The 22594-nt window shown below is 40.0% G+C and overlaps 1 protein-coding gene across 3 annotated transcripts in view; it reads right to left on the bottom strand.

The window, feature by feature from the left end:
• ctdp1 (CTD (carboxy-terminal domain, RNA polymerase II, polypeptide A) phosphatase, subunit 1) overlaps nucleotides 1-22594 on the bottom strand; it is a 140859-nt gene that overhangs the window by 112640 nt on the left and 5625 nt on the right. For all 3 annotated transcript variants that reach the window (XM_034704477.1, XM_034704476.1, XM_034704475.1), the window contains exons 3-7: nucleotides 18338-18431; nucleotides 16757-16885; nucleotides 7971-8121; nucleotides 5371-5461; nucleotides 2446-2612 (exon numbers count right to left, since the gene is read on the bottom strand). In XM_034704477.1, coding sequence (XP_034560368.1) covers nucleotides 2446-2612; nucleotides 5371-5461; nucleotides 7971-8121; nucleotides 16757-16885; nucleotides 18338-18431 — 632 coding nt within the window. The remainder of the gene's footprint in view (nucleotides 1-2445; nucleotides 2613-5370; nucleotides 5462-7970; nucleotides 8122-16756; nucleotides 16886-18337; nucleotides 18432-22594) is intronic.

Genomic DNA, 22594 nt, shown 5'->3' with positions numbered 1-22594 from the left:
GCCTGTTAAAGGAAGTTTGTCCTTGCCACTGTAACTTGCTAAATGCTGCAAAGTGCTCTGCTCATGGTGAATTAAGATGAGATCAGACTGAGTCCTGTCTGTAAGATGGGACTGGATCTTATCCTGTCTTGATGTTGGGTCTTTGTTAATAATAGAACATAGAGTGGTCTAGACCTGCTCTGTTTGGAAAGAGTCTGAGGAGAACGTTTGTTTTGATTTGGCGCTATATAAATAAAGATTGATTGATTGACAAACAAACCAGTTTCTCTTATTTATTCTTTGGTTTTGTTGAGTTAATGATGTCCTTTATACTGACATGTGTTTGCTATTTATGAGATTACTGTAGCATGTCCTGATAAAGTCCGCTTTCAAAGTGAGGCATTTAAAGAAAACATGTATATTTACATTGAAATCAAATCAGCTTCAGTCTAAACGTAGTCTGTATTAAACTACATCAGAAAAAACTCTGCTTCTATTTGAGTGTATCAACAATAAGGGCCACTAAAGCCTGGCAGCTGTTGTAACATGGGAATAGTGCAACCAGGAGTTATCACTAATTGATGTGACAGCCTGAGTGTGGGTGTAAATAGGGGGGATCCTACAACAGCCCCAAGGGAGACACTCCGGCTGGCTCCAAACAGATTGTTTCCTGTAATAACTATGAAGGGATTCAAACAGAGTTTTTCTGAGGATTCCCTTCACATGTTAAACACGGACACAAAGAGTATTATTACTGGAACCCTTACTGACAACTTCTCCTAGCATGGGCTGATGATTCATGAAAGACTTTGTCGATAAAGGTGTGTGGACTTCACTTGAATGCATCTCCACAACAAATGAAACAAATGGAATAAACTGTGATATAATGAGTCTGTCAATACAAGGTTGAACGTTGGCCTTTCCCCAATAGGTGAGCTAACATTAGACGATTTTTTTGGCCAGAGGAACTTTACCCAGAACTACGTGCATTTGGGCCGGTGGACCCAGGGTCTAAATTTAGTTCAGGGGTAGATAATCTCCCCCCTAAAAAGACCCTGCTAGGGGGGTAGTACTTTTGAAAGGTCCAGGGACTTTCGGGGAACAGGGCCTGCAATGCTGAATGTGTCTGATTGGTAGATTAACCACAGTGTTTTTAATCCGCCCGCCGTCCATCATGCACATCTGAGATTGACTTGATTTCTCTTTCTTTCATTCGTTTTTAGTTTCATTAGATTCTCTTGATTTAGCAGCTTGTAACAGTAGTCTTCTCTCAGCCCACCGTGAATGCGTCTCTCCCGGTGTTCCAGTTTTAGAAGTGACCCTGTAAACTGGAGACCTTCAGCTGAACGTGTCAGTGTTTGTGGAGTTTACACAGCTGTTGAAACACAGAGGGAGTTCCTGAGAATGCAAACTAGTTTAGTTTTTATTAAGATTTCAAAATATCCTCATCAGATATTTAATGATCTTCTAAAGACATTTATGAGGGATGCATCCGGCTGAAAGTCTCCAGTTAACAGGGTCGCTGTTTACACCAAAACACCGGCCGATCTCTGACGTAGCTTTTTTAGTTCAAAAGGATTTTTTAAACGCCTTTGCTACTCGCGCTTATCTCCTCTCACGTGTTGATTCAGTGAATCCATCTGTGATGAAATATAGCACCATCTAAAACAGCGCCAACTGAGTCTCTTCATGCTAACAGGCTAAGTGTTGTGTTGCTCATAATGATACCTGCCTGTCCGTCTGCTTCTATGGGGTCATCTGTGATGAATGGCATTCCTCTTTGTTGTACTGCCTCTACTGGTCTAGTGGTGTAGTGCATTTACTTTTATTTTCTCCATACGTCACTGGCCTGATTTGCACAATCTAGCCGGGACTTCAGCCCACGGTGGAAACGCAAACAACAATGGGGGCACAGGAATCTTTAAGTTCAGGGGAAAGTAGTTCTGGGGGCTAAAAGACTCAGGAACTCTTGGTCGAAATGTACCTTAACACTTATAGCTTGTTGTATTAGCAGTGGACTGTACCAGGTTAAGTATGAGGCTAGTACTATGAGTAAAATGTATTTGAAATCTAAGTAGAACTCAAATAAGGAGCGCTCTTCAAACTCAAATATATTTATATGGAATTAAAAGAGGTCCCAGTGCAACACTGATCTGAGTCTAAGTCCTCGTATCACATTCAGTTTCTGTCAGAGCCAAAGGAAAGTAAACCCTGTGCCTTTATTTCAGTGGAAGTAATGGACTGTGTAACATCCAACATTTGCACTCTGAACTGAGGAGGGCAGACGAGGAATAGTGACTCAACTGGTCTCACTTGCTTGGTCACTGCATCTAGAAGTGCTTCTCTCAGGGATCTGCACACAGCAACAGAAACTAATCAGTGCACAGTGTATGTTTGGTTGTCCACTTGATCTTCAGTGTTGCGTAAACTGCCTGCAATATTCTCAAAGATGTGTAGGCACAGTACCTTTCTTTGCCATCTGAGCCTCCCTCGATCCAGGGGGAGCGTTGATGTCTCCTGTGCCCTGGAAGTAGATGTATTTCTTCACAGTGATGAGGTTAGGTGCAAACTTCCACACATCCTCCCGGTCATCAATTATGCAGACCATTGAGTCACCACAAGGGAAAAGATTCCTGCAGGAAAAGTGCACACAGCAGTTAAAAACAGCACAGGCTTCTGACAGACGTACAAACTTGTCCTGATAAAAGCAGCTGATCTGAATTCATCTCAAAGTATCGACAGATTCTTTTCTGCCATGAATCAAAACAAGATGCATTTCATTTTATGTTTTTGTGCTCCTGTTTTGATATACAAAGAAGATGTCACTGATTGCTGTTCATAAGTAACACTGAGAGGGAGCAGATCTCTACTCTTTCTGCTCATCCATAACCACTGACAGTGACGACAGAAAGTCCATGGTACAAACGCTAAGGGGGCTAAGGAACGGCGCCATTATTACCTTGTTAAAAAGCCAAATGAGTCATGCAGTAGGTTTAGTCTGCAAAAAAAACACAGGGCTGCAGGATGTGCAATCTGCCAAGAATAATATTGTCTTTCTTTCCATCATTGTGCCAGAAATGTATGATGCTAACTTTATCATGCACAAGATCAGAGACATTTTTATGGTGCATTTCCAATTCATTTGTCCTTGTCTCAACTGAAAACACACCACACTTATTACATTTACCATTTTAACTAAAACACTACAGAAGACAACGTCAGCAGCCGACACACCAGGCAGGAGAGTAACAGAGGCCGGCACTGACTGTCACCGTTACTGTCACACTACCAGGAACAAAGAAACACCTACAACCTGAAACAAGACCACACACTGACCAGCATTATCTTTCCAACAAAGATAGCTCCCTTTGATCCCCTCTGCTAAGCTGTGATAGGCTAGTACTTGAATAACCATTTCAAAACATCAACAACTAGGGATGTCCCGATCAGCTGTTCTGGCCCCCGATCCCGATCTGATTGTTATATTGAATATTTGCCGATACAAAGTCCTGATACGATACTTCTGTTTGCCTAGATAATAGTTGCACAAGAGATGAGAGCGTTAAGCTGCACTGTTTTTTTTTCTTTTAACAAAAATAAGTCATTAAACAAATAACTAAAACATGTCTTATGTTTATTCCATTTAACGTAATCTAGCTAGCATTGTTGTAAACTCATAATCTGTTTTACAAGCTGTGCTGTATGAGACCAAGAAACTGGTGTGCATCATTACAGCACGCTTAAACCCAAGGCTGCTCTGGACGCGACTCTAACGAGACAGAGCGTGATTCAAAACTGCAGCATCCGGCTGCGAGACGGATAATGTAAATATTCGAAACACGCCCGGTTGCATGCCACTAGCTACAGAGGGGCACGCCGGTATGGAAAACGGCAGCTGCCGCTAACCACGAGGATTCTAATGCTAATGTAACAGACTGTCCTGTATTTGGTTCATGCGTTTGCCTTCGCGTATAGCTTTTTTCTGTGCCGTGTCTTGCGGTGCACATGTGAGTTCTACATCAATATTCGATTTATTATCTCCTCATTATGTAAACACAGTTAAGCAAACTCAGAACACTTAATTACACTCACGCCTTCAACTGAATATTGTGTTCAGTGACAGCGGACGTAAATGATCAGATGAGATGATCAGCTCAAATGCTGATTACCGATCAATTAAAAAACGTCCAGATCGGCTCTGATCCGATAGTTGAAATGGAACGGGACATCCCTAAAATGGACAGGTCTCCCTTTTTTTCTCCGCCGCCGGACTGATTATGACCCGGTTGCACTCCTGGCTGACACCTGACCACGTTCACATGCTGATTTTTCTCAAGAAGAACTAGTAGGAAGAAAACTGGACACTGGGGGTCTGAATTATGTTTCTGTTCAGTTGTCCTGTTACAGTTAATCCACATGTTGTAGTCTGAGCCTTCACTCTATGACTCCACGTCTGCGGAGATTACTTATAAGCCTGCTCCTCACGTTGATATTCAGATTGTTAACGTTTTGAACACCTAAATATGATGTAGCCGTTTAATACTGTCAGTTATATACATTGTGTCATGAAGGAAATTTTGATTTAGGGATAAATGCATTTGGCATTGTTTTTGACATGGAAAACATTGTTTGCAGGTTCTGCACAATACCTGTCATTGCGCAGCATCTTCTTTTTTTATAGCCAAAATAAATCCACACAACTGACGGGCTGCCCCTCGTTGGTACTAACCTTTCTGCAGTGTCAGTTTATGTGGAGCCTGGGCCCACTTTGCGACAGGTTAAAGTGCAACATTGACTTCTCTCCCTGCTCTGCTCTGCTACACTCCACTCCACTCGCAAGTCACGTTGAGCAGTCAAATTGCAGCCTTTGCAGTTAGAAATCGCGTTTTATCATATCGAGATTTTATCGCAAATACAATTAATTGTTCAGCCCTAATCCCTATCAACCACTGATTGGAGGCATGGATCTACTCTGAAGAGTCAGGGGGGGTCAGGGTGACGGTCTTTCATCTGCATCGTTTTATGTCACGAATCGCTCAGTTACACAACATTTCTACCTGCCACCACGGCTGCATTGCTGTTTGGGGAATTGAATCTCTGTTGTGTGTGAATTAAAACCAAAACATGTGTATGAAAAAACAAAACACACATTTCAATCAATGAGACCTGCATCGAAAAACCTGGATCGTGGCAGAGCGTGACACCAGTGATGGTACTGAAAGCTGTACACACACAGGAGTGACTGATGTACAACTGGTTTCACCTTGATTATGTTTTTCCTTTGCTTTAAACAACCCTGCATAAAAATGCATCTAGATGGGTCAGGTGTGTAACTAACTCACCTGCCCACAGTTTGTGTTGCTCTCTCCTTTAACAGAGGCCAGGTCTTACCTTAGATTTCCTGTCTTGGAGAAAGGATCGATGCATTCATCTCTGGAAAGGATCCGATGAGAGAAAAGCTTCTTTTCAGGGTCCAGAAAACCTAAACAAGAGAAAAATACAAAACTACAATTACATTTCTCTTGTCTGAAATCTTTAACTTAACCATCTTCCTTTTCTTTCCAAAAGAACCTCCTAAAATTAGACCAACCTCCCAGGCTTTCTAATAAAGCTGCAAAAGAATAAAGCTATAGTTGAAACTCAAGGAATCTCCCGTGTCTGGTCTGAGAAAAGCAGCTCGAAGCTGGAGCACTTCTTTAAAACAGGCCAACCGCAAGCAGCAGCAGGGGTAGTCGTAAATCCAATTGAGAATGCATTAATCATTCATCATATGGAGGTAGAACAGAGGGAGAAGGAGGCTGCTTGAATTATATGCAGTATGATGACAGTATGCAGCCTGAATACCAAAAAAAAGCATATATAATATGGACATAAAATAAATGCATTCAGAGTCTTTCTTCCTACACCTCAACCTAATCTAGCCTTGAATCATGGACTGACACATCAGCTACCAGCCAAATGATGCTGAAGCTATGCTGAGGATGGGAGGATTGGTAAAAAGCCAAAACATGAAGTGGCTTTATAACATTCTAAAATGTAACCCCCTTACTCAACTTAAAAAAAAATGTTAGCTATGAATGACCTTTACAGATATCTTCAAATAAGATACTACATAACAGGATAATGCATTCACTTAAAGTTTGGAGTACGGTTAGAAAAACACTCAAGGGACCGGAGTCAATCTCAAGAGCCATGCCGATTGTGTCAATATCAAGTTTCCTCCCTCTACATGGGACAGATGGCTCAGACAATGGGCTGATGGAGGTCTAAGCACAACTAATCAGCTATTTGAGAGAAAATAATTGAAATCATTTACCCAACTTCAAGAAAAGTTTTTGCTACATCTGTTCGACCTTTACAGATATCTTCAAATAAGACACTACATAACAGGTCACCAAGAAAGAGACAGTCAGTAAAAACCCAAACAAAATAGAAGAAGACTTTATCAGTATTTCAAAAAAAGGCTTCCCAACTAAAAAGCATGTTTCTAATTTATATAAAAGGCTTACAGCTGACCTCTCTTAAAACACCTGGAACATCAAAAGAAAAATGGGAACTAGAGTTAAATGTTATAACTAAAGATGGTGTGCGGGAATATCTCTGTGCTAACAGCCACAGAGGAATCAGCAGCCAACTATGGAAAGAATTTGATTGTAAAATGAAAAAGAGGTATTTTCACACACTGTATGTTATTTCTTTGTATGTAAAAGAGCCCTCAGTGGCATTATGCTGGATGCAGTGTGGAAAATAGGGGACCACACACATATCTTTTGGGACTGCCCTAAAATTCAGGAATTCTGGATGAATGTCAAAGGACAAATCGATAAAAGCAAGTTTTTAAAAGTAAACTTAAGACTAAACTTTTTAATCTAGCTTTTAATTTGGAGTAATTTGTTTTTAGCCCTGGACTGCATTATTATTATTACTATTTGAATCATTGCTTCTACATTTATATATCTTATTTAGTTATTTATTTATTTATTTATTTTATTCCCTGTATTCATCTCATCTTGTCAACGCTACCTTACTTTTAACTTTTATTTCCACTCTTACCTATTTTATCAGTTTTGCTGTATTGATTTTATTTTATTTGTACATATTTTATTTATAATCCTGCCTTTTATCATTTTACCATTGCAGTTGTTTACTGTCTGTTATTTTGTGAAGCTCTTTGGGCTGCATGTTTATATGTATGAAAGGTGCTATATAAATGAAGTTGAGTTGAGTTGAGCTAATATTTTACTTGTCAATGTGCCCTTGGATCCCCTGATATTTTTGTTGAGAGTTTTACTCAAAGGTTTATATAACAGAGATCGGAGGTACATAATACATATATTTATGTTAATTTCCCCAAAAAGGATTACTATTAACTGGAAGGACACAAAGCCACCAAAAACTGCTCTGTAGTAACAGAGACTAAAGCAGGTCTACATCATGGAACAGATGACAGAAAATCTGCAATTGGAGACAAACTTTTTTATGCAAAGATGGAACTGAGTTCATATTTATTTGGACATGTAACCATGCGATCTGCATGACGGAGCTGAGCTCAGCATAGAGCGTGGTTATATGGGTGGCTCTGACCCATTCAGTTCTATGTATTTAATTTATATACATTTTTTTTTATTGTATTCATTTATTTTGTATAATTATATAATTATTATTATTATTATTATTATTATTCATTATATAGATGGTAAGTAATGTAGAAACTGTATGTCAAGCTGTGAAAAATCAAAATAAACAGTTAAAAAATTTTTTAAATAAAATGTAACACCCTCACTTATTTAAATGACTCAGACCTTACATTCACAGCAGTGAGCAGACATCAGCTGGGATACTAAACATGAGCAGACACTTCCCTCTCATGGACAAAACAAGGCAGTACAAGAAGAAGACTATGTTAGACTTTGATATAAAATAATCTCTGGATTAATATGATCGGTGCCTGCAATGTGGGAAAGATCTGAAAACAATAAAAATTCCTTTACCTGCAATAGTATGTGCATAAAGGCGGCTCCCAAAAGTGAAGACGTGTAACTCATAGAGTTTGGCAATTTTTTCCAGGAATTCTTTGCAGTGTGGGCGTAGTCGAGTGTGAAGCATTGGATCTCCTCGCCCGAGCTGGAAGTGGAAAATGCCCTGAGGGAAGTCAAAAGAGTTTTAATTACCAACACATTCAATCCAGTATCTTTAAGAATAGATTTTAAGATTATTTTATTGTTTTATATATCTCTTAATGGTCTTGCTCCTTATTATTTATCAGATTTGCTTTTATCATATGAGCCAGTGAGAGCCCTCAGGTCATCAGGTAGTGGACTTTTAATGGTACCAAAAGTTGGAACAAAGACTCATGGTGAGGCAGCCATTTATCATCACGGCCCTCGCCTTTGGAACACCCTACCTGAAGATCTGAGGGCTGCACACTTTTTTATATATATTTTTTTCATTTATTCTATTTGAAGTTGTTTTTATGCATAGCACTTTGTGTTACAATGTCATTGTATGAAAAGCGCTTTATAAATAAAGTCTGATTGATTGAATTCAAAAGAATCGCACACTTCACATGACACTGGGTTCTGCCTGATTACTGAGACTAACGCACGGAGAAATAACGCAATAAACCTGCAAAGGAGAGAAGACGATCTCTGTTACAACACAGTTAGCCTCCAGTTTGACTATTACTGGGATTTTTTTGGTCGCTGTGTTTGGGTCTGTTCAGTTCTGTCAGCCAAAACCATCTTTTAAGTGCATTAAAGTTTAATTTCTATCTGATACAAGCATTGTTGACGATGTGCTTGAACTGCATCCAACACGCATAGGGCTCCTTTCTATGGTATACAATAAGCTAACATCTATAAGACACAATCCCCTGGACAAAATAAAGGCTGCCTGGGAACGTGACCTGAACCTCACACTGTCAGAAAATCTGTGGGAATCTATCCTCAGGCTCATTAACTCAACATCTTTCTGTGCCCGCCACTGCCTACTGCAGTTTAAAGTCATTCACAGAGCTCACATATATAAAAGGTGGAGGGATGCTGCCCCGCCCACCCACAGCCAGTGGCTGAAAGACCTTATGATTTGTTTAGACCTTGAGAAGATTCGCTACTCGGTCACTGGCGGTAACAAAAAATTCAAAAAGATAAGGGGACCTTTCCTGGACCACATTACGAAACTCCCATCATTTTAAATAAGCACCCTCCTCTTCTAGTCTTTTTCTTTTTGAATAATACATCTGTGATACATTAAACTCATACAATTTGAATCCTTAATGTCTGTCTGTCAAACTTTTTCACTTTTCCGTTACTTGTCTACTTTGTAGGATACACAGTAGGATATTTAATTTTATTTCCTTTTTATTTTTTGTTTCTCTATGTCATTCTCTTTATTTCAGGCTTCATGAAACCCGAATTCAAGCACTTTGTCCTTTAAAGCTGGGGTTGGTAGTCTCGGAAAACTAGCATGAATTTGAATGTAGCATGTCTTCAGGACTCTGTCTAACCCCTCCCCCCCTTCCCCTCGGAGCACCTCCAAAACGACGCCAGATTCATCACCATATGATCATGACTGATTCAAAACCGGTCCTCACCAAAACATTCTCATAGTGAAAGTTAAAAACACAAACAAACATGGCTGCTGTTAGTACTCACAACTGTCATGCTAGCATTATCCAGTTGTACTGGTGACACGATATCAGGATGAAAGTTATAACACATATATAATACTGTAACAGCTCTACTGTTCGTTAAACGTGTTCAGTGTAGATGTTCTTAATTCCTACAGTGTTAACAGTTAGTGAAGGCAGCATCAAGGAGAGGGTATGTGAGAGAGTGTGCGAGGGCGAGCGGGAGAGAGGAGAGACAAGAGGAGAAGTTTTTCATTCATTCAAACATTGATTGTTGTTTTGTTGGTTGGCGTGATCACGGCCAACAGTGACCGGTTAGTAAAGATCAATGTGTTCACGAATCGGCTTGTCATCACTACAGTGTCCGGACGGACGCTACAGCACATCTACATTTCTGTAGGACTTACTGAATGTCATTAATAGGGATGCACGATATATCGGCATTAATATCGGTATCGGCCGATGTTTGTCATTTTTTAACATATCGGCATCGGTCTGATGAGTAAAATTGGGACGATATTAACAACCGATGTTTATTTCCGTCTAGTTGCTGTTTGTGTGGGATTTGGCCATGTGGTATCTGTTTGGGCATGTGACAGTGACACTGCAACACGGAATTGTGGGGAGTGAAACTAAAAGGAAGAAAAAATGTCAGCGGTGTGGTCGTTTTTTACGGTGTCGATTGAAGATACTCGAAAAGCAGTATGCAACACTTGCAAAGTCGAGGTAATGCGAGGGGGATGCCGCGTCAAGTCATTCAACACAACAAATTTAATATGTCACTTGAAAAACCGCCATCCAGAAGTTCACAAACAATGGCAGGAAGCTAACGCTACTAACGTTAGCCAGAAGGCAAAAACAACAGCAGCAGCCGCAGTTGGGAGCCCTATACAGCAAGTACTCGACCAAACCAAGAAATTTGCCAAGGACAGCGCAAAAGCCAGGTCAATAACGAATAAGGTAATGGAAATGATTGCTCTTGACGACCAGCCATTTTCCATAGTGGAGGACAGAGGATTTCGGCGGTTGATGGAGCATATTGAACCCCGCTACAGCCTTCCAAGTCGGCGCTACTTTTCCGACGTTTCCCTCCCTGCTTTGCACGAAGTCGTGGCCACGCATATCCACAAATTGTTGGACAATGTGACTGACATTAGTTTCACTACGGATATATGGAGTTCGGATGTAAGTCAGATGAGTATGTTGAGCCTTACTGCTCAGTGGATTGATGAAAACTTTGAAATGAAGAGAGCTGTTTTGCATGCACAAGAGTTTGCAGGATCGCATACTGGGGCTGCCATCGCTAGCGCATTTGACTCCATGTTTGCTCAGTGGAAAATTAAAAAAGACAATGTGCATGTTGTGCTTCGCGACAATGCTCGGAATATGCAGAAGGCAATGGACGAGTGCGGCGTTAAAAGCCTGGGCTGCATGGCTCATACGCTGCAGCTAGCAGTGCATAACGGAGTGTTAAGCCAGAGGAGCATCTCTGACTGTGTGGCTATTGGAAGGAAAATAGTCGGACATTTTCGCCACTCTCAACTCGCCACCTCTCGACTGAGAATCATACAGCAAGAGTTAGGCATGAAACCCAAGATGCTACAACAAGATGTCACAACCAGGTGGAATAGTACTTTTTATATGATGAAAAGTTTACTGGATCAGAAGCGCGCACTTGGTGTGTATGGAGCAGATCATGAGCTGCCTGCTTGTTTCAGCGCATATCAGTGGGGCCTCGTTGAAAACATGACCATGCTTCTCACTCCATTTGATCAATTAACGAGGGAGATCAGCTCACACTTGGCTACTGCTGCGGACGTGATTCCCTCTGTTGTGGCGCTGAAACGTTTGCTGAGCAAGACGGCTGACACAGACAGTGGCGTCGGCACAGCAAAGAGCACTCTACTGGAAGCTGTGAACGAGCGATTTGGAAGCGCTTTCTCCGAGCCGCTTTACTACTTGGCAACGATCCTTGACCCTAGGTACAAAGACCATTATTTTGACACGGTCACCAAGCAAGCGGCTGTAAATATGCTCCAGAAGCAAGTGGACAAAATGACGCACAGCGACAGAACTACGGAGACACCGGACACAGAAGAACCTCAAGAGAAGAAGATAAGAACAAGCGACGAGGGTGGAAATACGCTGCTTGACATGTATGATGAAATTCTGGAGGAAAACTTGATCATGGAACAGCACGCAGGCCTGACGAGCCGCACAAGTGTGCAGGTATAGTATTATCAGATCCTGTCTCTTATTCAAATAATGAAGCCTGTTAGAATCCTTTGTGTAATGATTTTGTATTTTTTATTAATGTGCTGTACATTCTATAGAGTTACTAGTCAATTTAATTAAATAAAAAAAAACTAATTGTTAAGAAATACCGTATTTAGTAATGCTTCTCTGCCCTCTTGTGGTCGACCTTTAGCACTGGTCATCTGCTCAGAGCAAAGTTCAACAAAGCTCTTAAGAGGAAAATGTTGTAATGTCCAGATTGCTGGTAATTTATCAGACATACATAGTAATACACTTGTCTACATTTCTGTAGGTGCATGGCTATTTGAGTGAGGCCCCCATCCCCAGAAATGAGAGCCCACTGAAGTATTGGAAAAGCAACTTGTCTCGCTTTCCTGCCCTGGCCAAAGCAGCATGCAAGTACCTTTCAGCTCCATGTACAAGTGTGGACAGCGAACGTCTCTTCTCTGCTGCATCACACATTGTTGATGAAAAAAGAAACAGGATCCAGTGTGAGAAAGCAGAAATGCTTCTCTTTGTCAAAAAAAACCTGCCTTTGCTGATGAAGGAGGCCTAGACTTTAACCTACAGTGTCATGTGGAAACCCTGTTTCAGTGTTTGGGACATTAATTTGAGTACATTGTGGCTGCTATATTAAGTTGGTAAATGTACACAGACTACCATGTCTTTTGAGTTAGTTATGTCACAGTTCTAATATTTTGATTTAGCATTTTTATAGATAGGACTTGAAATTGACTTGCACTAATTTGCACCTGTATAGTGTTTTTTATGTCTGCTTGGTGGAAACATTGTTTCAGTGTTGGGACATTTACTTGAAAATTACAGTGCAAGTTGGAACTGACAGTCAGGACATGTTTTTGATTTAGCCTTTTCACAGATTTGAGTTGAAATGCAGTGGAGCTTAAAACTTGTTTTGCAATTTAATAAATGCCTGGTTGCCATGAATACTGGTAAGTTTGTTAAGGTAACTTTGTCAGGATTTTATTTTGATTTATGATCATTTTTGTAATTTATGATCCAGACATTCTCACAGGAGTTTTGTGAGTTGAGGGGTTTAATTACACACTTGCTACAAGTTGTGAGGGTTGCTAAAAAGTAACACTGTTGGTTACTTGTGTTTTATGGTAGCCCTGTAACCTTCTTATTTAGAAGTGAAACACCTTTTGAAAATAAAGGAAGACATTCAAGAATTCTGTTTGCATGATTTTAAGTCTGTACAAAATTTTGTCATCTCAGAAACTTTATTTTTTTTAACATATATCGATATCGGTAAATATCGGTTATCGGACATAACAGAAATATTAATATCGGATATCGGTATCGGCCAACATTTTCATATCGGTGCATCCCTAGTCATTAACTCTTTTGCTTGTCAGAGTCCCCGTGGTGAGAGCTTTTTAGACTCTGATCCGGACTACAGTCCTGAGCAAAGCACCTCATCGGGTCAGAGGGGACAGGCCCGAGGTTGAGTGAGAGGGGCAGTAAACAGAGTTAGGGGAAGCGGAGGCAGGGGATGGGGACTCGTAGTACACGCTGGGGAAATGTACGCGCAGGAGGTGGGCAGGACGGGATTTGATTGGTTTAAAATTTTGGGACCCAAAAAACGGTGATTGGTTGGTATTTTCCCAGGTTTATCCAAGATGGCACCACGGACGGTCGCCCTGGTACTGCGCTCTCTCGTACTTGTTGCGTTTTTCTCTTTTATTGTATCTTTATGCTCCGCTTCTCTGGTTTCTTTTACCAGAGAAGAACTTATTAACACTGGACAGTCCACTGCTGAACTTTTTACACCGGTTTTCATTGAACCTGGAAGTTACACAGAGATTCTTGCTGGTGGAGCCGCAGCTCTCTATGGTCTTTGCCGGAGACGCCGGCGCCGGGGCAAGCGAGCAGGCGCGCTCGTCAGACTGAGACAGCAGGGGTTACGCAGTGCGCTCCCGTCCATTCACCTGGCGAATGTCCGCTCCCTGGCAACTAGATGGATGAACTGCTGCTCCTCAACTCAAGAAACACAGACTTTTGAGATGACAGTGGACTTCAGGAGAAGCCCCCCCCCCCACTCCCCCCCCCCTCACCATCCTGAACAGCACTGTGTCTACTGTGGACTCTTTCAGGTTCCTGGGATCCACTATTTCCCGGGACCTGAGGTGGACCTCCCACATAGACACTATCAGAAAAAAGGCCCAGCAGAGGATGTTCAACCTGCCCCAGGAGCTGCTGATCATGTTCTACACCTCCATCATCCAGTCTGTTCTGTGCACCTCCATCACTGTCTGGTTTGGCTCTGCAAACCAAACTAGACAAACACAGACTGCAACGGACTATAAGGACTGCAGAAAAAATCATCGGTGTCGACCTGCCCCCCATCCAGGACTTGTACCGGTCCCGGGCCAGGAAACGGGCAGGTAGCATCACCGCTGACCCCTCACACCCTGGACACAAATTCTTCAAACTCCTCCCCTCCGGCAGGCGCTACAGATCACTGTGCGCCAAAACAACCCGCCATAAGAACAGTTTCTTCCCCCAGGCTGTCACTCTGATGAACACTAAACCATAACAGTGTCATACCTGTCAGATAAACACTCTCTGTAAATATACATGTAGATACACAATGCAACAATTCTCCAAGCAGAATTCCATATTTCAATTTTTTGTACTATTTAACTTCTATTTTTATAATGTAAAACTACCTCTGCAACTCACCACTGCACTTTATCATATTATTTTAGCCTGTACATATTAGTCAAGCCTATTTGTTGTTTCTTTGTATTTATAGCTAATGTTATTGTTATTATATTTTTTATTTTATTTTTTATTGTAGTTCTTATTCTTATTCTTATTCTTATTCTTATGCCTTGTACAAGAGAGCACAGTTTACTAAAGTCAAATTCCTTGTGTGTTCAAGCATACTTGGCGAATAAAGCTGATTCTGATTCTGATTCTGATTTACTCCGGCTGTAGATGGCAGCTTTTATTTCACCCTTTTTTAAGAACACATTATGTATTGATTGCCATCTATCGACATAAAGATCATTTTAACCAGTATAACAAAAAGTGTATCTAAATCTGACTACCAACCCCAGCTTTAACTCCAGAATTTGATACACAGTAACATGAACATCTGGCAGTAGACAGGGATTTGAGGGAACAAGGGAGGGGGTTACTGATTCTTTTCTGTATCTTCCCTCATTCCAAGAGCTCACTGCACTGTATTAATCTGAAAAAACTAATGAAAATATTGTTGAGCAAAAAAAGAAAGTTTAATTTCTAGACATTCCCGGTGTAATGTATTTCATAAAATAAATATATGTTATTAAAACAAGGTGTGGCTACTGGGAGAAACATGTTTGGCCTCTTTTACTTCCAGGTATTCACTTCACTGTTGATTCCTCCGCCAAACAAGCACATGTGTAACTTTCATACAGAGGACAGGTTTTGAGTCCTGCCCTCTTCATTTCTAAATCTGACAAATAGTGACCCGTCACAGTGAGGTAAATCTGTGTTGCCCACTAGGTCCTACCACCTGTAGTGCAAAATTGGCTCTGTGTTTCAGCCAATGTCTTCTCCATACCTTTGCACACTGTTGGAATAACCTCAGTGCAGAGAATGTGCAGGAGGGTACTTTGTAACAAGGATCAAGTTTTTTCATAGGGTGACGAAGGCCCACATCTCCAGACATCAAAAAAAGCTGCTAATCCTGAGCACAGGAGTCTGTTTTTATGTTTTTTTGTTTCTCTGAACCAGTGGGCTGCGTATGATGGAAAGCAAAGGGCTGCTGTTTTTTGAATGACGACGTTACCTGCTGGGGTATCCTCACAAACATAGCTGATTAAGACTGGAATGTAATGCATGGAAGCAAGTTATGTGCAAAATCCAAAAATACCGCAATTCAGATGTGCATACTGGACGGTTGATGCTGTACAGAACAATGCTTATTACCCAGCTCCTCACTTAAGATTATTTTATTGATTTAAATGATTTATGTTTACAGTTTTTAAAAATAGTCCCAGTGATTCTATGTCAGTGATCGTTCCATGGTGGATTCTTCTCTGCCTGTTGCGGTGGATTGAACATGAGAGAGTCTTCATTCAGCTCTCCTTCTTCTCTGAGCTCTGTGGTTCACACACCTTTAAAAATAAACTAATGTCACAACTTTGAACCCTGCTGCTATCATCACCACCGCTCATGGTTTAACTTTCTTTGGAGAGATCGCTAACCTAAAGTTTCTCTCACCTGCTCCACTCCTTCATCAGGTTGATGGACAGGATCCAATATGGAAACGTCTGTAGCCTGCTGATTTAGCATGCTAACCTAAGCTAACGTTTTAGCCACAACGGAAGCTAACGGTTTCCCCTCACCTTACTGTCTATGGTGTCAACAAGCAGAAGCTAAATGTGTCTGAACTCTTTTCTGTGGATTGATTTGACATGAAGTGTGATCAGTTTGTCTCTGGTGTTGATCATGTTAGTGAAAGTTAATAACCGTCGTCAAGGGGTTTTGACCAATCAGAATCAAGCATCTTACACAGCTGGAACATAAGTAAGAGAGCCAGGTAATAATATATTGATAATTGTGTCATTCCTACCAAGAACACGTGTCAGAAACACAGACAGGTTTGAACAAATGCAATGTTCAGTTATTGATCATTAGAAGAGAGAAATGAGTTCAAGAAGTTTGTTTGGCCTTTAAAATATATATAAACATAACTTTAGTTTGTTTACAAGAAAACCCCAGAGGGCTCCTTTAAGGTTCCCGTCAGAAAGGTCGGGTACAATGTGGCCACACACTTTTAACGTAAAGCCTCAGATCTGTACAGCTTCAAACATTAACCCTCTGTGCATCACATCAAGTTTTAGTGTAAGAGTCTGAAACAGTGACATGATGGAGTAATACCTTGTTGGACATACGCTGGCAGTGCTGTTCAGTAGTGTGGATAAGGGTCTGGTCCAGATCCACCATCAGGACCAGCTTTTTGTTCCGCTGGAGTCTCTGCTGGTCTTCTCTGCCCAGCTGTTCTGCTTGCTGTTGGAATGCACAAAAACGATAAATGAGATATCTCAAGATTTCAAGGAAACAACACAAACCTAATCATCAATAACTTTTATTTATCAATCTGTTTATATCAGGCACCTCTCGTATGATTTCATGTCTTTATATTTTGATCATTTCACCTTTGTGATTTAGTTCTCCTTTCATTCTCCAAATACTACAGCTTTATGCACTATATCTATCCTTTATTTTTGTGTACCCATTATTTTAGCCAGATTGTAGAAGACTTATACATTTGACTGTAAAAAGAGAGCAGAATGTGATTATTTTTATATCGAAATCTCTTCTAAAGGACAGAATGAGCAGAGGGATAAAGGTACAGCTTTGCCCACAGGAGGCGCCAAATTCAGCACAAACTGAAAGTTTCTCAAGGGAGCTTTAAGTTTATGTCTAGAGGTTAGAATATAGTTTAAGGCTTAGTGTTTGCTAGGGGTGTAAGCAATTAATCCAGTATAGATGAATTGATTGTAAAGAACGCACTCGAACACATTATTTGTTTTCGATTGTCTATCACGTGGAACAAACATCATGTGGTCTCATGTTTGTTATCTAGTTCAAATTTTAGTCACTTTTTATTTTATTCATGTATTTATTTATTTATTTATAAATGTATTTATTTATTTATTTATTTATTCATTGTCTAGTTCAAATTTTAGTCAAATTTTATTTTACTTATTTATTTATTGTATAGCATCTTATCTTTTAATGGTCTAATATTTTAGTGTTTTATTATCTTAGAAATGTATTTTATTTTGGTGAGTTTATTTCCTGTGTTGAGTTTTAACATCTTATTTTACCTCCAGTGTTTCCTCATTAAGATAAGCCACTTCTTTTTCATTTCTCATTTATTTATTTTATTTTTATTGTTGTTATTATTATTATTGTTGCATATATTGTGTTCATAACCTTAGAATTGTGGGGTGGGTCTGGGGTTGGGGCTTGGGTTGGGAGGATGGGGGGTCTTTTTATTTTTTTATTTATAAATCTCTCTTTTTTTCCCTTTTTAATGAATTCTATTTAAAGTTGTTTTTATGCACAGCACTTTTTGTTACAATGTCATTATATTAAAAGCGCTTTATAAATAAAGTCTGATTGATTGATTGATTGATTGATTGATTGATTGATTGATTGATTGATTGATTGATTGATTGATTGATTGATTGATATAAAGCTGTTTTAAATGTCTCTGTTAAATACACTACATGTGTGTCCAGTGTTGTTTTATAAGGGACAGTGATTTGGTCTACATGTTTTTAAAGATTTCCACATGAGAAACTGAAAAGCTCTTACAAACATCCCTACAAGGATTAAACTTAATCTGAAGATTTGCTCTCGCATGGAAATGAGCACAGACAAAGGTTTCATGATGTGAAGTCTGCTCTACTGGCTGCCTGTGCTTTCAGGTATCTCCATCATATGACTCACCTCTGAGCTGACCATCAGCTCGGGGACACTGTGCACCATGGAGACCGTTGCTGTGGAGATGGGGATTTGCTGGTTCCCATTTGTGCTCTGCAGTCTATGAAAGACAGAGAAAGAGTGGGAGTCGTACAGTTTGTGGTTAATGTATCGCTCACATCTCTCTCACGTTACAACCAAAAAAAAACACAGTCCAGTCCTTCTAGTCCATTTTAAAGAACGAGTGTACAAATGTCTTTGTGCAAAAATATGTCAAAGTTTACACATGCTTAAAATGATATTAAACTCTGGTATCTCTATCACTCCAATGTGTAACACACCAGGGTTGGTTCTGTCAGCTGAGGAAGGACCAGAGACAAAAGGTGGATTGAGAGACATTCAGTTTCAAGTGTATGATGTACAACACTCAATTTTTTTGCCAGATAAAACACTTCAATATAAGAGATGAAGATGAAATACTTGAAATATCCAAGGGTTCTGTGTATAAAATCCAGGGTGGATCTTTTTTAGCACCCAAAGACTATTTAAGATTTAAGATACATTGTTCTGGGCAGGTTCAATAAACCATATCGAGGGTTTTTCTTTCTTTCTTTCTTTCTTTCTTTATTGATTCATTCATCATTCATATTGTTATTATTATTATTATTATTATTATTATTATTATCAAAACATAAAGGCAAACAAAACAAGGAGCTATTATAGCACTACTTTCTGAAAATACACTTTATTGTTAATTAAATAATTCCATATATGTTCTTTCATAGTTTTGATGTCTTCATTATTAATCTACAGTGTTTACAATAATTCAAAAAAATAAAAAACGTCAGATGAGAAGGTGTTTCCAAACTTTTGACTGGTAGTAAGTGTACATTGTTCTGGGCAGGATCAATAAACCATAGAGGGTTTTCTTTCTTTCTTTATCATTATTAGGGCCCGCGCACCGACAAGGTCGGCGAAGGCCCTTTTGAAACCCTAAGGATTATTATTAGGGCCCGAGCACCGACAAGGTCGGCGAAGGCCCTCTTGTAACCCTAAGGATTATTCTTTTTTTTATTTCTTTCTTCCGTATTTTGAATTTCCAATTTGCTTGCCTTAACGCGGCCCAAAAGTCCCCAACCGTTGCACATGGACCAGGCCTGGTGAAAATTTGATATTTTGGTGGTCCCGAAAAAAAATTCCCCAAAATGGCTAAACGGCGCCCCCTTGAAGTTGAAAATTTGAAAAGGCCAGCCCCATAATACGGTTCAAAATACATGCATTAAAAACTTTTGGGATAGGTATCATGCCAAGACCTACAAAAAATCCTCTTAACGTCATGGTGAAGACGGTCAAAAGTTATCAGACAGAATTTCTCTAAGTCAATTGGTGTGGGCGTGGCACCTCGCTACATTTGGAGGACATTTTGAAAAACTCTGAACAGTTATATCTCTCATATGCAATAATGGATCAGGCCCAGACCGGTCATGCATGATAAGTGCCACAGCCTGAACGCCTCTATAGGCAAATATTCAACAATATCATATAGCGCCCCCTACTGGCAGCAGAAAATCACATGTCCTACAGTTTTTGTCCAATCAACTCCTGCTTCGCTCACAATGTTGTTTTCACACTGCAGATGAACATTTGTCAAAAGGAATCTTCCTAAGTCAATGGATGTGGGCGTGGCCACGCCTCAAACTCTGATGTCTCGCCATGAAACAGGAAATACTTATAGCTCCTTCATACAGTGTTCAATTTGTTTGAACTTACATACACATGATCAGGGTCCATCCCTCAACACACCTATGGACTCATTTATCTACTACAGCCATAGCGCCACCCACAGGAAATGCGTTGTACTGACATTTACATACAATCTCCGATCTCTTCCAAATTTGACATGTTTCATCATGGACCCAGCCTGAACTCATCTACATACACATGTTTGTCATATGAATAGCGTCACCTAATGGACACAAGCAGTATTTACTCTCAGAACATGTTTTTAACATGCTTGTGATCACAACTCTTTCTATAATGATCTGTGATGAACAATCCATCAGAACTTAATTAAAGACACAGCAGCACCTACTGGTGACAGGCGGTACTGCAATGTACACTATGCTGATAGCTGCACAGGTAAGCTCACAGTTTCAGCCTAGGCAGCACAGCAACACCTGCAGCACATCAGGCGGTGCCTTAAATCAGGCAGTAGTGCACATCTGAGACTCGCGCTCATCAGGCGGTGCTTGAACGAGGGCCTGCACATCGCCGCTTGCGGTTTTAATTATTATTATTATTATTATTATTATTATTATCAAAACATAAAGGCAAACAAATCAAGGAGCTATGACAGCATACTTTCTGAAAATACCCTGACATAACAAAAACCCTTTTAGACAAAGGTACAGGATCTGGTTTTTTTTCCACTTTAAATGGTACCAGTCCAGTAAAACCTCTGGATGTTCTGGATGAGACCCTTCACAGATGGTTTGAAGTGCAATCCTTGGTCAGAACTTTCTAAAAGGGTTCAAAGTGGAACCAAAAAAAATGAAAGGCGCAAGCGGCGATGAACGGGCCCTCGCACACCTGCAGCCACCGCCTCATGTGAGCCCCTGCTTTCAAGGGCTGGCCCCTTGAAATTTGAAAATTGAAGGTGGCCCTATTGAGCCATTTTTGGGAATTTTTCACGGGAGCACCACAGTATCTAAATTTTTGCCAGGCCTGACGCATGTGCAACTATTAGTGAGTTTCGGGGCATGATGAAGGCTCCAAAAAGGCAATTTACTTTGAGGGTAGAAAGAAAGAATAAAAAATTCCTTGGGTTCCAATAGGGCCTTCGCCGACCATGTCGGTGGTCGTGCCCTAAAAATTCCTAGGGTTCCAATAGGGCCTTCGCCGACCATGTCGGTGCTAGGGCTCTAAAAGTTCCCAAACTGATTTCTGAGTTTGAAGTTATGCCTTCCTGTTTATCAGGTTTGAGCATCATAAACTCTAACAAAGCAAACTTCAAGGTGTTGATGTCACTGAAATTCCCAGAACAGTCCCTTAATACCTGCTGCAATTTGATACCAGTATTAATGTCTCTATTATCAGATAATCACATCCTTACCACAGGGACACAGAGCCTGCAGTCAGAGGACTTGTCTCTGTGTGACCTCTAGTGTCCTCTGATGGTATTAAAACTGGTTTAGATCAGGAGTGGTTTTACAGGCACATTATTAGGCCTGCTTCTGAAAAGGTCTCTCAATAATAAGTGTTAAATGCATGGTGTTTACTCTAAAGATCACATTGCAGAAGTTAACTTCACATGTTTCAGTGTGCTGTATGGGTCACAGTGTGAACAAACATGTCAGGAACATGTGAAGAACAGACAGAAACAAAGTGTAAAGAGTGACTGCTAGGGATGTAAGGATACACTCAACCCACGATTCCATTCCAATCCAAATTTTTGATTCACGATACGATTCACTCACAAGTCTCTAACGGTTTTCAAGAAAACTGGATTCAACTCTTAATTTAAATAACTTCTATTTTATTTCAGTCCTCAGATATGGACAGATGGGATATATATTTATTCTCATATATTTCTTTTTAAACAAAGTCATCCTTTTTCATTTTTAAGGTGTGTTGTTACTCAAATAAAACCACTGCACACTTTTTTTCAGCACCTTGCAAAAAAACTAAAATGGCCGTACAAAAATACCTTGTCGGAAAATTTCACAACAATTATAGAGAAATGGAAAGTGAATAATTATCAAATGAAAATATCAAATATTAAAACAAATTAGAGATAGACCAATATGTTTTTTTCAGGGCAGATACCGATACTGATTATTCGTAGTCAAGGAGGCCGATAACCGATATTTGGAGCCGATATTGATTTGCAGTAAAAGGGGAAATATTGGCGTCAAAATTTTGAATAATACAAACTCCAACACTTAACTTTGTTTAAATGCCTTTAAGCACATTAAACAGCTTTTCATATTTGCAATATGTAAGGTGTTTTTCATCTTAGACAATAGACATCTTTTTTTTTTTATTCTAACAAACAGTGCAGGGAGCTCCCGGGCTCAGCAGCATGTCTTATAAAGTTCAATGAAAACTTAGACAAATAAATAGCTCCTACAGTAAATAACGTTTTAAAATTTAAATATAACTGAAATGTTAATCTTTCACTTATCTTTGTATTATGGGGGTATTTCATTGTGGATTTACTGCAGCAGGACAAATGAACAGAATCAGATTTCAGACTCGGTGTCCAGTTTTCTCGTTCTTACCCAG

Source organism: Notolabrus celidotus, chromosome 16 (assembly GCF_009762535.1).
Source record: "Notolabrus celidotus isolate fNotCel1 chromosome 16, fNotCel1.pri, whole genome shotgun sequence".
NCBI lineage: Eukaryota > Metazoa > Chordata > Actinopteri > Labriformes > Labridae > Notolabrus > Notolabrus celidotus.
Note: the sequence above shows the minus strand (reverse complement) of the source record. Positions and strands in the feature narration are given on the sequence as shown.